Source organism: Panthera tigris, chromosome C2, assembly GCF_018350195.1.
Source record: "Panthera tigris isolate Pti1 chromosome C2, P.tigris_Pti1_mat1.1, whole genome shotgun sequence".
Classification (NCBI taxonomy): Eukaryota; Metazoa; Chordata; class Mammalia; order Carnivora; family Felidae; genus Panthera; species Panthera tigris.
Genome location: NC_056668.1, coordinates 151,786,739 through 151,803,522, shown reverse-complemented (window position 1 = coordinate 151,803,522; position 16,784 = coordinate 151,786,739). Strand labels below are relative to the sequence as shown.

General features: G+C 51.1%; 1 protein-coding gene across 14 annotated transcripts in view; it reads left to right on the top strand.

Moving 5' to 3' along the window:
* The window catches only part of ITGA9 (integrin subunit alpha 9), a 400,223-nt gene that overhangs the window by 208,894 nt on the left and 174,545 nt on the right, over positions 1-16,784 (top strand). For all 14 annotated transcript variants that reach the window (XM_042956919.1, XM_042956927.1, XM_042956925.1 and 11 more), the window contains one exon: positions 6,055-6,204. In XM_042956919.1, coding sequence (XP_042812853.1) covers positions 6,055-6,204 — 150 coding nt within the window. The remainder of the gene's footprint in view (positions 1-6,054; positions 6,205-16,784) is intronic.

Genomic DNA, 16,784 nt, shown 5'->3' with positions numbered 1-16,784 from the left:
ATGATCTCATGGTGGTGAGATGGAGTGGTGAGCCTGCTTGGGATTCTCTCTGTCCCTCTCTCTGCCCCTCCCCGCTTGTGTTCTCTCTGTCTCAAAATAAATACATAAACTAAAAAAATTTTTTAAAAATTAATAGGAAAGAATCTTCAAGCTAATGAGAATTTTAAACTGTTATAACATTTAACTGCCATTTTAATCATTATGATCAAGGACATAAAAAGCATTCCACTTTTGGGGCTTTCTCATTCCTGGGCCTGCCTGCGAGGCTGTCACGGGCAGAAGTAGAGCTGAGCATAGGCAGAAATAGGGAGAAAGGATATAGGAAAGGGACCAAAAAAAAAAAAAAAAAAATCACATGTTTGGAAAAAGAAAAAATACCAAGGCCTCTTTAAAAAACACTTAGAGGTTTTTTCCGAAACCAATTATCTGGCTTAATGCTAGTGGCTTAGTTGCTGACCTTCTGTGTTATTTGCCCATTTAAAGTGAGGCCAGCCCTTCCTGTTTTCATTTAGCTGACCCCTGCAGCTGTGAGTTAGCTAAGAAAGATGAAAACCCTTCATTTCTTGGGGAAAAGCAGCTAAGTAGGGTTCTAATTCACAAGGCAGGTCGAGGGTACACAGTGCCCCGGGCCTGCTTACTTCAGTCTTGGAGCAGGGAGGTGTGGAATCGAATCACCCTGGGTTGGGGAGAGGGGGGGTTCCCCCAGACAGTAGTCCTCTTTTGGGCAGGTCGGTGGGGTCTTGTGATTTGATACTAATTACACTCACCCGTGAAAAGTCTAGCATTCTACAAATAAAAGAGACAGAGACTTTGAGGTCTCTGACAGCTGCCTCTGTGCCCCAGGGTAACAGGGCAGGGAACCGCCTCTCTCGTAGAAACCCCGGGGGTGGGTGGCACCTGCCCGTCATGGGCTTCCCCTGCTGGATTTCCCACCTGAGTTACTTGTATTTCATTTTCAGAGCAAGGTAACGGGTTAGAAGGAGAAGCCTGAGGGACACTCCAGGAAGGAACGGGAGTCCATAGGAAGGCATCTCGCTCTGAGGCCCTCACTCCCTCTTGTCAGCAGACCTTGCGAGGCCCCACGGCCCTCTCCAGGGGCCCCAGGAGAATGTATTGACAAGTGAGGCGAGCTGGGGAAGGAAGAGGACCTAGTCCAAAGGAGAGTAGAACCCATCCCTGGAAAGATGGGTGGGTGGGCTATCTTATTGGCAAAGGGCCTGTGTGGGTCTGTCCAGGGAAGGCTGACCCTGGACACTGGGGCAGGGGGACAGTTTGGGGGGAGGAAAAAGGAGGCACCATGTTTTAGGCCCAAATCGGTATATTTGGGGAGATTCCTCGTGGAGTTCGAGTCTGGAGACAGGAAGGGGATTTCTGTGCCGTAGTAAAGCCCAGTATGTCTACGCCCAAGCTCAACGCACCCTTGTCCCGCTGGTACCGTGATGCTGACTGATATGTGTCTGTGCGCTCGTGCAAGCTGAACACTAGGGCATCCGTAACTCTTGATGGAAGAGACGTCGTCCCCATAGCCAGTCCCCAGTCCCATCTCCTCTTCCTCCCAAGTCACCTTCCCGTCCCTCCCCTTTGTTCCGTCACCACTGCTGTGTCCTGTCACAGGCCTTCGTGATCTCTCCTCCGAAGCCCAATGGCAGCCTCCTCCTATCCTTACACCCAGGCCTACCCCCATCGGTCTTCTTCCGTGCTACAGCTGGAGGGATCTTTATAGAACACAGCTTCCTCCAGCCTCCTTCCTGGCCTCCCTGCCTCCCACCTATCAATGCAAGACACCAGAGGGGTTCTTCTCTAACACGGCCTCTAGCCTCATCTTGCCCTCTTCCCAGTCCTTCCCAGCTCTCAGGATGAAGTCAGCACAACCTGTGAGGCCCCCTGAGAGCCAGTCTCTGCTTCAGCCTCTTCTCTCCCTACTCCTGCCCACAAGCCTGACTTTCCCACCTTTGGGAATCAGATGCGATCCATTGGACACCCATGTCCCCTCCACCCTGCCGGACCACCCATGCTTCCTGCCTGCTCTCTGGATGATGTGGTTCTGTCTTACAGCTGAGCCAAGGGTATCTCCTCTGGGCAGCCTTCCAACCCACCGGCCGAATCAGATGTCCCCCATTTGTGTCCCCACAGGCTCTTCTGTTTTGTGCATGTTACACTAGCTTGTCATTGCTTTGCCTGTTTCCCCAAAGGTCTTTTACCTCTGTCTCCCTTGGGCCCAGAACGTTGCCTGGCATCTCGTAAGCACCCAATAAATTTCAAATTGAGCGTATGGTAAGTCCCCTGTAAAACGAAAGCCACCGCAGATTCTGCCGCCAGCCCGGGTGTGGTCTCCATGTGGGCTCCTTCAGCTTTTCAAGCATCAGGGGACCCCTGTAGAATTTTAGCATGAAAAGGTAGATTCTTAGGCCTTTTGGCCTGTCAAATAAGTTCAACTTTAGAAGCTTCAGTTCGTAGTGGTGTTTTTTTTTGTTTTGTTTGTTTGTTTTTTTTTTTTTTTTAAAGCAGTAAAATTTCAGTGATTACAGTCCGTGCCAGAAGGCTAAGCCTCCTCTATCCTGAGGAATTCTTCGCTAATTGCAGTGCTGATCTGCGGGAAGCTTTCAGAAATGAAAAGGAAACCACCAAGTGTTACTGCTCCTTTTCCTTTGCAGCTCAGATAAAACAAACACAGCGTGGGAGGGCCGGGGTCCTCTGGGGGGGGGGGTGTTGGCTCCATTCAAAATGCGGGACCCTCCTCTGCCTCCACCCACGGCTCGGTGTGGTTTTGTTCCCTTCGGCCCAGAGCTACCGGGACATGTGAAAAGAGCCGTTTTCCAAACGTCTTAGTTAAAACAGGTTTGTGCATCAGTGCCAGAGCATCTGGATGTCGGACTTCGTTACTCACCCCGAATAAGCCACACCATGCGTAAGGCTTCCCCCCGCGGTGAGCCAGGCTCAAGGGCCACGCGGCGAGGAGCGGCACTCGCTTGCAGACCCCCCCGTTTCCTACTTGCCGCTTGTTCACACTCATCCTGGTGTGAGAAACATCCCCCACCCCTGCCCTGTGTGCTCTTAACGGATGACTTCTTAGGGTGATGTCCGAACCTAAAGCAGTTGGGATAACTTTTTTTTTTTTAATCTTTATTTATTTTTTTTTGAGAGAGAGAGATAGAGTGCCAGTGGGGGAGGGGCAGAGAGCGGGGGAGACACAGAATCGGAAGCAGGCTCCAGGCTCCGAGCTGTCAGCGCAGAGCCCGACGCAGGGCTCGAACCCTCGGACCGTGAGATCATGACCTGAGCCGAAGGTGGCTGCTTAACCGACTGAGCCACCCAGGCGCCCCGGGATAACTTTTCAATAGTATTTTATAAACTTCAGGGAAAGCACTTTTGCTTCTGGTTCTAAGAATGAGTCTGGCTCTAGCACTAATTGCTAGCTTTGGGGTGGAGCGCAGTTTATTTGAGCTCCTGAGCCTCTGTTGCCTCATCTATAAAATGGGAGCAATCATCTACCAAGCTCAGGTGTTACGCAGGTTACGTAAAATAACATCTTGGCCAGTCTCTGGAATACATGCATTTGGTAGCCAGGAAATGATGAGTTATGTCTGTCTCCCCCACCCCCGGATTCAACCTTTCCCCCAAGAATAAAAGCATAGGAACCAGCTTATTTCAACATGAAGAATTTAAGTCCAAACCCTGAAGATAGTCAACCTTTAAAAACACCACGAAAGCATTGATTTGTAAAACCATTCAGTTGGCACTCGTCTGTTATTCTCCCACCTCCAATAGTCCTTAAATTCTGCTTAGCAGAGTCAGCAAAGGCAGAAGAGATCTGGTTCCCAGGTGTGTGTTTTGCTCCCGGAAAGGACACGTCTTAAAGATCTGTTCGTAAAATCTGAAGTCGGACGGAATTTGCTGGAAGCAGTTTATCCAAAAGTCTTCCCCATCACGCTCCTGGAGAGGTCCTATATTTTGTGTATGCTGAACGATTGAATCTGTTCCCGGCTGTGTTTTCTGAATGCAAGTAGAAATTGTCTGCAGGCCCCCCACCCACAGAGTCATTCATCTGTGCCCCTGTGCCCTGTCCCCATGCTCCCCAGTGAGCAGCCACAGGTGTGGCCACATCTGGCTCCCTGCCCCATACCGCCCTGGCTTGGGTACCACCCCCTTTCCTGGGTGTGCGTAAGGTTTCTCCTCTGCCCTCCAGTGTCCCTGAGTGTCCGCTCCACAGACGACCTTACCCTTTTTCAGAGGCAGTCGCAACAAAGACAGGAGGAAACAAAGCAGAATAAAAACCCTCTTTGACTTTCCTTAACCTGGTATCTCCCCCTCCCCTCCTCCAACTTGTTTGGTCACAGCCCTTTTATTTATTCCCCTCCTAGGGGACTGAGGTTAGTAGACCCCATCTTGGAGAAGGATGGGCCGTCACCCATTCTCTTGTTAAAGCAGATTTGAGGACACACGTTGGTCAGTAAGGGCATCCATAGAACACGCCCTGTGCTATGAGAAAAGAGGCACCACAGCCCTTCATCCTGACTGGACCGTCTCCAGGACCCATGCGAAGCACAGAAAACAAACCGCAGGATGCCACAGGGTCCGATTTGCCTGCATACGCCTAGACTGGATGAATATGCAAAAACTGACTGGCGTATCTGCCTCTGGAGAGGGCTTCTGGGTATCAGGGAGGGGTGGGAGCAGGCTCCTCGCTGTGCACTTCTTGGGAACTTTAGAACTTTCTGCTGTTTCAAACACAGCTCCGATCTGTTTGAAATTCCACCAAACTTCGCACAGACAGTGGTGTGCGGGAATCCTTGGCTCTGCTGACGGCCCCGTGGTTGGCTTCTGCCCACCTGCCCAGCTTCTCTCAGTCCCTGGCAGGGCCACTCTTCTCCTCTGCTGGCTCCCCGCATGCTGGCCCTCATGGGGGACTACCTACCTCTCCGGGAACCCAGAGACCCCCAGAGATGGTGACGCCTTGTGTCAAAAGACCAAGAACTGCAGGCTTGAACAGATGTGACTCAAAAATCCTTGTCAGCCTTGTGGCCTGAGGGACTTATCCTTGTATCTTCCTTTTCCTTTTTTCCGTATGATGGAGGATGAGAGGGCCTAGTTCAAAGGGCTTGGGCCCGTTGCTCATCTGTCTAGAGCACCTGCCACAGTGCCAGGCATCTTGTAGGTGTTCATTGTATGTTTGCTCCCTTCCCTTCCCTTCCCTTCCCTTCCCTTCCCTTCCCTTCCCGTCCCGTCCCGTCCCGTCCCGTCCCGTCCCGTCCCGTCCCGTCCCGTCCCGTCCCTTCCCTTCCCGTCCCGTCCCGTCCCTTCCCTCCCCTCCCCTCCCCTCCCCTCCCCTTCCCTCCCCTCCCCTCCCCTCCCCTCCCCTCCCCTCCCCTCCCCTCCCCTCCCCTCCCCTCCCCTCCCCTCCCCTCCCCTCCCCTCCCCTCCCCTCCCCTCCCCTCCCCTCCCCTCCCCTCCCCTCCCCTCCCCTTCCCTTCCCTTCCCTTCCCTTCCCTGTTGTGACCACCAACCTGTCCTTCCTTTGGGTCTTCAAGCCCTTCGATTTCAAAGGCCAGAAGTTAAGACTTTCAATCCTGACTCCACTGACAACCAACCCTGGGAAGACCCTAGGCCCCCCAGTATCATTGGATTTCCTGCCCTGGCACAAGAGCCGTATTTATGTCAATACAAAAGGCCTTTGGTCACCAAAACGCCACGGATGCAAAGGGTTAGCCTGCAGTGGTGCAGACGCTCTCCCGCCCGTCAGCTGGCTTCTAAGAATATTTGGAAGACGAGTAAGGTAATGCATTCCATATGCTAAAGAGAAAGACGATTTAGCACTGTGCACAGTAGAGTGGGGAAGGCCCCACTGGGTCACAAGGTGACCTTGGATGAGACATTCCCTGCTTTTGGTCCCAGTTACCTCACCTAAAAGGTGCGAGCAGTAAAATCTTCCCTCACAAGGGTGGCTGTGAGGACCATGTGAGGCCATCCGTGTGGAAGGCCTCTGTAAACTGTGAAATGCTCCGCACGTGTCGGCCAATATTAGCGGTTAACGCGCGTGCTTGTTTATTGTTTCAGCGGAGAGTTCAGGACGTCATCAGTCCCATCGTGTTTGAAGCCGCCTACAGCCTGGGTGAGCATGTGACCGGAGACGAGGAGAGGGAGCTGCCGCCTCTGACACCAGTGCTCCGCTGGAAAAAGGGACAGAAGATTGCCCAGAAGAATCAGGTCAGAACCTTGAAGCTCTGGACCGGGGCCCGGGGTGGCAGGTGCCTGTGGCGGAAGTTGTGGCCCTGGCGGACTGTGGCAAGGGCACACCCCCTCTCTGCGCCTCCCTTTCCTGATCTGCAAAATGATAGAACACATGTTTCGTGGGGGTCCTTCTAACAGCCACATGATTTAAACGCATTGAGGGACTATGCCTCATAATCCCTTCGAGGCCATGAACTGGTTCCTTGGCCCCTGAACCTGACACTTGTTCCTAGACTGCTTCCAGAGCCCAGATCACACAGTAGGTGCTCGCTAAATGTTTTGTTGGTGAGGGCATGAGTGACGTGAAGAAGCAAGAGCATCGTCTTGTCGGGGTGCCGGAGGCTCAGTGGGTTGAGCATCCGACTTCGGCTCGGGTCACGATCTCGCGGTTCATGAGTTCGAGCCCCGCGTCGGGCTCTGTGCTGACAGCTCGGAGCCTGGAGCCTGCTTCGGATCCTGTGTCACCCTCTCTCTCTGCCCCCTCCCCTGCTTGCATGTGCACACTCTCTCTCTCTGTCTCTCTCTCAAAAATAATTTTAAAGAATTTAAAAAAAAAAAAAAACAAGAAAAGAACATCATCTTGTAGAACCAGCGGTTGAGTTAGAAATTTTCAACCCAAGCATCGCAGAATGGCCCAAGCACTGCAAGTGTGGGTGGGCCACCCATCCCGTTGGGTACTCATCAGATTCTGCCGTGTGGAACAGAGCTTCAGAGCAACGTCGGGTGCGGACCCCACAAGCAGGAGCGAGCCTGTGAACTGATTCTGTACTGCAGCGCGGCCCGTCTGCCCTGAGCCATCCGTGAGATGAGCAACGCTGTCTACTATACAGGAAATATGCAAGGAATCTGGTCCCAAATCTGTTTTAAATCTTCCCTCAACATCCAAGATCACCACAGATCCAGGACATTGGTGGGGAGAAGGTCAGGCAAAACTGCTTCTTGGCGAAACCAGACTCCTGTGCAGGTGGGAGCAAAGCTGTGGAACCACACGCTGCCCCCCTCCCCCGCCGACCGCTCTGAGCTTAGGGGAAAACTAGCACGTCAGTGAGCCATGCCTTGCAGATTAGAGCTGTGAACAGAGCCACAGAGAAGTGTCAGGCTTGAGATGTCCATCCGGATGTTCAGTTCAGTAGTGAGGTTTTTAGCAAGGCATCCCAATTCTCTACCAAAGTACCTCCCACGTGATCTTGGGTCAGCTTCCCTAGAAGCAGAGCCTGAGGCAGGCATTTGGGGGCACATGGTCTAATGAGGCTGTGTTCTTAGGAGAAGCTGAAGGAAGGGATGGAAGTGGAAGGGACGGAGCAACGATCTGGCCTCAGCTAGTCTAGCCTTAGCTGGGGAACTCGGGAGCACGAATTACACCAACAGGTTGTCTTCTCAGGGCAGGAGGGGCTGGCCTTTTGTACCCCTTGTTAGTCAACCATCGGCTGGCTGGCTGGTGTAGAAGCGGAGCGTAGGTCTTCTTGAAGGAGATTCTCTTCAGCTTTGGACAGTTCTCTGTGGAAGAATGGGGGGGGGGGGTGAGCCGTGAGCTGCCTACACTGCCGTCAGCAGGGGGACGGGTAGCAGTTGTACAGGGATGTGAGCAGGGCGCCCAGCGCCCGCAACACATACGCATACGACCTGCTGGCAACTCTGACTTCAGGTTCTCCTTTTGATTTCAAACACGAACTTCTTTCAAAACACAAGGACCCTGGAAGGTGGCTGGTTATTAATACTCGGAGTAGGCTGGGGACTCGGTAAATCGGCCCAATCAAAGCCAATGATGCAGGGACAGCTTATTAAAGTGCTGTTCTTGGTCACTTCTGGTTCAAGATGGCTGACCAAGTACGTATGTTCACGGTTCCTGAGACCCCAATACAATGATTAAATACGAGTAAATAGGGACAGGGAGGAAAACACTGCAGGGGAAGGGGCAGCAGCCAATGAGAGAGTCTGTTAATTTTCTGCAGTGAGGGAAGAAGATGAAAGAGTGTTGGTGGGTGAACCTTGAACCATACACAGAGAGGCTGGGTGCCCGTCTACCCAGGGATCCAGAACGCTGCAGCCATGGCCAGGGCAGTGGTTTACAGAAGGGTGCCAGAGTGACAGGTGGGACTGAACAGGGAAGGGAGGTATTAAGTGAAGTTTAGTAAGTAGAAGAGTTGACTCTTCACCTCTGTCCTTGTCCCCATGTACTTGAGACATTCAGAGTAGCATACAACCAGGCATTTTCTTCTCTAAAGAATTTAACAAATTGCTTGAGATAGTGTGGCTGGCTCCCCACAGGAAAGCCTTGCTTCTTCTGGCATTTAGAGGCTCCGATGTAAGCCTCCTACCATTCGTCCCCGGATTGTCTAATCAGCCCTTTGGCCTTATTCCTAAATACAAATGGACAACCAATGAAACCTGAGATTGGAGGGGGCGATGTGGTACATTGAGAAGAAGAAAAAGACCAAAATGAACAACAGAATAGCTGACTTAGAAGGAAATAGGTTGTTCGGGGAATAGAAGAGATTATATAACCTTAAAAACCACCTTAAAATGTATGTAATTAACACAAGGAGATTTCAGAATATATTCTGTCCGTTAGGAAATGGTTGGAATTTTTTCTTTAAAGGGAAGAAACAGGAAAAAGAAAAGTTTCCTAAAAATTAACTATACGGTTGCAGAGGCAAAAATTTTGTAGGATTAGAAGATAATGGAAAGAAATCCCCCAGTAAGCAGAGCTAAAAGACAAATAGAAGAGAGAGCTAAATTATCAATTTAAAAGGTCCTAGATTCAAATAATAGGAATACCAGAAAAGGTAAACAGAGAAAATTTTAAAAGTTATAAGAGAGACAAAAGAATACAATTTCCCAGAGTTAAAGGGAAACATTTTTTTTAATTTAAAGGTCTCCCCAACTTACAAGCAGGATAAACCAAAAATATCCTAGATATGATTTCTAAGATATTTGCAATTCACTGCTACTAAGATTTGAGGAAACTTCTAAATGCTGCCAGGCTAGAGAGTTCAGGATTGGCGGGGGTGGGGGGGGTGGGGTGGGGGGCGGTGGATATATGTCCACTTACAACATTATTGGAATCATACATGCTAAACAGACCATCAGACTCCTGATTGGCAAGATTAGAAGCCAGAATATGGTGAAATAAGGCTTCAGAGTGCTGAGAGAAAGTGATTTGAAACTGGAATTTTATACTTAGCCTAACAGTAAAGTATGAGGTTGGAATACAGTGATTTTTCAGATGGGCAAGAACCAGATAGTTTATCTCCCTAGGAACCCTTCCAAGGAAATAACTCTAGATGCGCTCCAACGAAACAAAAGGGTAACAGCAAATTTAAAAACTAATTGACCAAATTAGAACAGGGGATCAGTGAACTTCAGGGAGAATGAAGCCGGCGATAGACAGAATAACAGAAAGTAGCAAAACTTAAGATACAGTATAGATGAAATAAATTGCTTCTCAAATAAGAAAAATAAAAGCAATCGAAAACTCTCAGAAAAACAGAAATCTGGTCAATGTGTCATGGTTGAAACATAAAATGTCATGGGATTTTGAGCAGGTAGAAGAGTATAAGGAAGAGAAGGACTTTGATACTAGAAATATTCTCCCCGAAGTGGAAGCTGAGCATTTGCACCTGTTGAGCCTGTTGCAGAGTTGAGCTTTGCACCCATAGAAAAGTGTATGTAATCATGACACTTGTCTCGGTTCTAATGTGAATAATCATGTAGCCATAAAATTAGCATTATTTATTGATTTTCGGTTACAGTATAAAATGTAAATGTCATTAAATTTGACTGCCCAGAGGTCAGAACAGAATGATGATCGAAGTTCTCTCAACGTCTTAATCTTTTAAATCGGAGAGTCGAGAGATGGTGCAAAACTTGATGAAGTGAGAGCTAGCTATTTACGACTTAAAATTACAGAGGTCATCAGCGGAGTACTACCTCTTAAACTGTGGTTGCTGAACCAGCCATGTCAGCCTCTTTGGGGATCTCGTGAGAAACGAAAATTCTTGGGCCCCACCCCAGACCCACTGAATCAGAAACTCATGGGGGAGGCCCCAACAATCCGTGCTTTGACAAGCTGACCAGGTGACTCTAAGGCAGCTGGGGTCTGAGAAGCCATGCAACAGAGGAGCTAAGAGTAATGATTTGCCTGTCCGCCTGTGAAAATTAGGAAGGCAGAGGAGAGGGGGCAATCGTGTGAGATAAGTTCCTGTCCATCATGGCGAGAATTCAGTAAGAAGATGTCTAAATCTGACTAATCATCAAAAGAAACACGTGGTCGTGTGGCAACATGTGGTTGCCCCTGGACAGCAGGACTTGGTCCAGGGAGGTGTGTGGCAGGGGGGTCATTATTTTTTCTGAACCATGTGATTCTTTGATTGAAATGAAAATGAAAGAAAAATATTGTTCTTAGCTTGGGGAGATTGTGCAGGAGTCTGAGAAATATTCTGGGAGAGTGATCCTTGCTTTTTCTCCTTTCCCTGATTAGGTGGGAGGGGGACTCATTGAATGATCATCCTCCATGTGTCTTCCAGATGTTGGCTCGGTTTGCGGGGGAGAAAGATTCTGAGAGCTAGGCCCGCTCCGGCGGACAGAGCTGTGTTTCAGCCCGCGTATGCGTACATGACAGTTCCACAAAGAGCATCTGGCCTCTCCACAGGGAGGAATAATCTCATGGGAGCTCTTTAAGTCATGTTGCCAGAGAACATTAGGGCTTAAATACTGCAGTCTCTCTAACTAAAAGGCACCGAGCCCATGTAGGTACACAGGATTGTGCAGCGGCGTGAACTGAACCCTAGTGATTCTTTGGAGTCAGGGCCTGCCCTCACGGACGGTCTCGTTCAGGTGGTAACTGCACAGACGTGTCGAACCTGGAGACGGTGACGAAGCATGTACAGTTCAGGCTGACTGATGGATCTGCGGTGTTTTGCAGTGACTGGGACAGGGCCTCCCCTCTGCTGGGTGAAGAACAGTGTTGGGAGAGTCTGGGCTGTGGGATAAGGGCTAGGCTGTGGGGTGACGAGTGGAGTTGCCGCCAGTGCCGAGAACTGACTGGGATTCTGGGACCTCTGCGGGCCTCGGTAGGACATTCAGCCTGTTGAGCATACACTTTCCTTAAACATTTAAGGAAAGCAGAGACGTACTTCTCTGTCAGGGGATACTCAATACAAAAGCAAGCAACAAGAATATCAAAACACAACTTGGGGCGCCTGGGTGGCTCAGTCGGTTGAGCGTCCAACTTCGGCTCAGGTCACGATCTCACGGTCTGTGAGTTCGAGCCCCACGTCGGGCTCTGTGCTGACAGCTCGGGGCCTGGAGCCTGCTTCCCATTCTGTGTCTCCCTCTCTCTCTGCCCCTCCCTCGCTCATGCTCTGTCTCTCTCTCTCTCTCTCAAAAATAAGTAAACATTTAAAACAAAATTTAAAAAAACAACTTGTTTTATCCCTTAACCAGAAGCGTATTTAAAAGGACTATAAATCCAAGAGCAATTCAGTCATTTCAATGTCTATTTCGTGTAAGACCTTGATAAAAAGATAGAAGATTGCTGGGGCGCCTGGGTGGCTCAGTTAGTTAAGCATCTAACTGGATTTTGGATCAGGTCATGATCTCATGTTCATGGGATCGAGCCCCACATTGGGCTCTGCACTGACAGCATGAAGCCTGCTTGGGATTCTCTTTCTCTGTCCCTCCCCCACTCATTCTCTCTCTCTCTCTCTCTCTCTCTCTCTCTCTCTCCCCCTCCCTCCCTCCCCCCCACCCCCCTCTGTCTCTCTCAAAATAAGTAAAACAAAACTTAAAAAAAGATAAAACATCGCTACCTTCACTGGACTTACAGGACAGGAATAACTTGTACAGAGCAGACAATGAGATTCAGGTGAGTGTGCGTGAGTGTTTCATTCCAGAGACTATTTCCAGCTGAGGAGACCGTGTTCTGTGGGGAGAAGGAGAATTGGCTGGAGCCCGAAGGAAGAAGTAGGATTTGGACACTCAGGGCTGGAGGGGTTTGACAGACTAACCGAGAAGGAGGGACCGATGGATGCTGACGGTCTTCCACATGGTTGAATGTCTAGTGTCAGGGACAGAGGACAAGCTGTGAAGACGGGGGCTACTTGTTCACTGGCCGTGGAGCTGGACTTGATTCTGCAGGGGACGGGAGACCATTACATCTTTCTGAGTGCAGGGAGATCAGAGGCGTGCCTCAGGGAGACTGGTTGGCCTGGGTTCAGGGGAGCACCTGGGAGCTCTCACGGTAGCCCCAGGAAGGCTTTGCAGGTGGGTTGTCGAAAGTTCGGTGTGACAGACCCAGAGAGTTTTCTCATTAATGGCTCCCAGTTGGTCTCATCTGCTGAAACAGTATGGCACTAAATGAAAGGATCCTGCAAGGCCCTAGTTGGCCTGTGTGCTGGGAAAGAAGCAAGGCTGGCCCTGGACTTATCAGCTGAGGGGACCTTATCTTTCCCCTTCAGGTGGCTATACCAGTGGCTATGACAGAGACCCTGTCTTCAAACCCTGTGCACAGAGTAAAGCTTTAAAAACTACGATGGCACTCATGCTTCCTCAGGAGGCCCCCAAAGACCTGGCTGCGGCCGGACTTCCAGGTTGCCCGCTGTGTAGACAGAATGGCCCCCGGAGATGTCTACACCCTTATTCCTGGAACCTGTGACTACGATAAACTACACGGCACAGGGGACTTTGCAGGTGTAATTAAGGTTGTGGGCGCTCCTGGGTTACCCAGCTGGGCCCCAGCTTTCTCCAGCTGGAGGCAGAGGAATGAGGTCAGGGAGATGGAAGAGAAGGAGTCAGATGTGAAGCATGAGAAGGACGTGACAGGCCACGGTTGGTTTTGAAGATGGAGGGGCGGTTTGAAAAGGAATGTGGGGAACCTGCAGGGGCCACGAGAGGCCCCCGGTTAGGGTCAGCAAGGAAAGCAGGACCTCAGTCTTACGGCCCCAGGGAACTGAATTCTGCCAACGACCCGAGGAAGCCCGGAAGCAGCTTGTCCCCCAGAACCTCCAGGTAAGGGCCCAGCCAGGCGACACCTGGATTTTGGCCCCGTGAAACCCACAGCGGAGAAACCGGCGAGCCCTACAGAGCTGTGAGATAAGAAGTCTGTCTTGTTTTAAGTTGCCAAATGTGTGCTAATTCATATCTGCAGCGGTGGAGAATGAACGTGTCCTACGCCCCAGAGAACCCCAGGCCTTCTTTCTTCCCCTGGCTTCCCTGGGGAAGGAGCACAGTCTCTGGAGTGAGATCAGGGGCCCAGGCCCAAGCAGAGTATACTCCCAGGGCAAGTCGCTTACCTCCTGAGAGCCCTGTTTAGCACCTGTCACTTGGGGTGTCATCTGCTCTGCCTCCCTGTGGGGTTCTGTGTAATCACAGGCAAGAAGCATTGAAATGGTAAGGCATTATCAGACTCTGCTCCTCCCCTCCCCTCCCCTCCCCTCCCCTCCCCTCCCCTCCCTTCCCCTCCCTTCCCCTCCCTTCCCCTCCCTTCCCCTCCCTTCCCCTCCCCTCCCCTCCCTTCCCCTCCCCTCCCCTCCCCTTCCTCTCTGCTTGGGCTGTGTCCAGTCGCAGCTAGTCCGTGAGTAGTTTCCCTGGGTGGGACGCAGTGGCACCATCTAAGGGCTCTGGCTGGTTCTTCACGTGGACCTCTTGTGGTCTTCATGACTGGTCCTTGGCTGTCAGGCCCAGAGATACCCTTGCCTTAGAGGGGATGGTATGGGGATGACCTATCCAGCCAGAACCTGAGAGCTGGCTCTCCCAGCACAAGCCTCTGGTCTCCATCCCTGCTGCCACTAATCTAGTCCAGGCCGCCACCATTTCTCACCTGGACCAGGTCTTTTCTCTGCATAATGCCTACCGCTCCCTGCCCTCCAACTCTCCTCTGCCCTTAGAAGACTCAGGGGCACCTGGGTGGCTCAGTCAGTTAAGCATCCAACTTCAGCCCAGGTCATGATCTCGCGGTCCGTGAGGTCGAGCCCCGCGTCGGGCTCTGTGCTGACAGCTCGGAGCCTGGAGCCCGCTTTGGACTCTGCGTCTCCTTCTCTCTCTGCCCCTCCCCCACTTACACGTGCTCTCGTTCTCTCTCTTTCTCAAAAATAAATGAACATTAAAAAGAAGAAGAAGAACGTCATCCAGACTCATATTAAGGTCCGCAGACCTTGCACAGTGGGGCCCTGGCCTCTCCAGTATCATCCAATGCTAGCCCCACATCACACGCCAACCACCCCCAAACTCTCCAAACCCTCTGCTGCTTCAGGCCCTTTGCACATGCTGATACCACTTCTAGAAAGCTCTTACTATGTCTTTCTCACAGCCCGTTCTTCATTCTTCAGGTCTCCGTTTACCTGTCACCTCCTCAGAGAACCGTTCTCCAACTACCTGTATGCCCTGACTTAACTATTTGATTCCTCTATGAAACCTGCCCCAATTTATTACTACTTTGTCTAATTGCTTTTCTGTCTCCCTCACTTGAGTGGAAGCTCAAGAGGGCAGGGGTCTATTTTACCTCATCGTCTGCTGATCCCTACTGCCTAGCACAGGGCCTGGATCAGTGGGCGCTCAGCAAACGTATCTCGGTGGACAGCCTCTGAAAGAACACAAGGCCGGGTCATCCCGCGGAGGTTGGACATCCTATCAGAGTTTCTTCACTGACACATGCAGCAAAGCTGTGTCACTTTGGAAAATGCGCTTTCTGATCTCTCTGGGAATTCCGGTCAGGCAGGAGAACATGGTGTGTGCTTTAGGGAGATTCACCTAACAACCGTAGTACGTTCGTGCACGTGTGGATGTCCTTCCCAAGAACAAGATGGAGGAAATACACCCAGTGAAAGAAGGGACATCGTCTGTGTTGAGAATACTCGCTTTGTCACCTTTCAAGTGAAAAGTGAGCTGTTTTACTCTCACGTTAATTTTTAATTCTGCTGAAGCCGTAGACTTTGGGCCTCCATGGTACTGGAAATCGTCACCATCTGTCCCCTCACCCTAGACCCCTCAGCGCCTGTGTGTGTGGAAACAGAGCCCATGCCTGTGAGAACTCACTGTTTGTTCAGCCTGGACGTGAGGTAGTACTTTCCCAGGTGAGGTGCCCAGCCGCGTCGAAATGCCAGCTGTGAGGTTTATTTTCGTTATCATGTATGAAGTCTCTGCCGAACAGTGGAAAGCTGGGTGGTTCGGAGGGTGGAAGAGAGAGGGCATGTCACCGCAGACATTGGAGCCAGACAGGTGTCAGGGACCATCCAATCTCGGGGGGCAGATTAGGCACCTGGATTCAGGGGAGCAGTTTGGCCCAGCGGAGGAGGAGAAGGGGGGGGCGATTAAAGGAAGAAGTTTCCACCCCATCCCTCTTCCAACCAGATCAGCCCCACTTTTGCAAGCATCAGCTGCTTGGCACAGCTTCTGGGCAATCTTTTCAGAAAGGGCACCGTAGTGAAACACGTGTGAAAGCCATCTACTTCAAGTGTGTGTGAGGCAGACAGGTAGTTCAGCCCCCACTGACCGCGGAAGCCTGGCTACCTCTCTGTGTCTCTGGCTTCTCCTCCAGGGTCAACCCCGAAAGCAGAGGAGAGGGGACTCCCGTCTCTCAAAGGCTGGGTTGTCCCCAGGAGTGACCTGTTCCATCTGCAAAATTTCTTCCTTGGCACTTCCCCTTTGCAACTCATGCATGGAAGGAGCGTCTCCTGACCCTCCCGAACTCTTTGTAGGGGAAAACAGTGGGGTTTTTTTCCCCAAATCTTCAGGCCTGTCGGGTTTTCTTTCTTCCATTCTGCCTAATGGAAAGCCTCGCCCACGAGCCTGCGGAGTGTATATAAACGAACGAGGGCGCGTGTCCAGTGGACGGTCTCTGGCAGAGGAGGAAACATCCGCCCCTCCCTTGTTCTCTCCTACGGTGTTTGAGGAAGTCAGAGGCCAGGCATTTGCTCAGAGCCCCACCTGGGGCCCCACCGAGGTGAGGCTCTCGTGAGCGCGTGGGGATCAGTCTTACTAGCAGCCTGTCTAGTTTGAGGGCATCTTTCGCACCCCCAGCTGCCTGCCTGCGTCTGGCTCCGCAGCTTTTAGAAATAATGGCTAGCATAGCCTTCCTTTGCTCTGACGGCACAAGCACCTTTATTGCCGGCTCTGTTTTCTGCCTCTGGTGACTGATTAGTAGGAACCGTTTTAAAAAATAATAAATGAAGCCTAGAACACAAAAGATTCCTGGGCAAACATCAAGGGTGAGAGCATTTCTGGTCCTGGGAGGCAGAAGGTCCCTAGAAGCAAGTTTATGGCTGATACTAAAAGTCAGAGGTTGGGGCACCTGGGTGGCTGAGTCGGTTGAGCGTCCGACTCTTGATTTCGGCTTGAGTCGTACTCTCACGGTTCAGGAGTTCGAGCCCCGAGTCGGGCTTGCTGCTGTCAACTCAGAGCCTGTTCAGATCCTCTATCCCCTTGTTCGTCTCCCGCCGCCCCCCCCCACCCCGCCCCCGGAAATAAATAAAAATTAAAAAAAAAAAAACCTGAATTTGGTCAAGGACAGCCTTTAGTGACTCATGTTAAAAAAAAAAAAAAAAGTCGGAGGTTGTAAG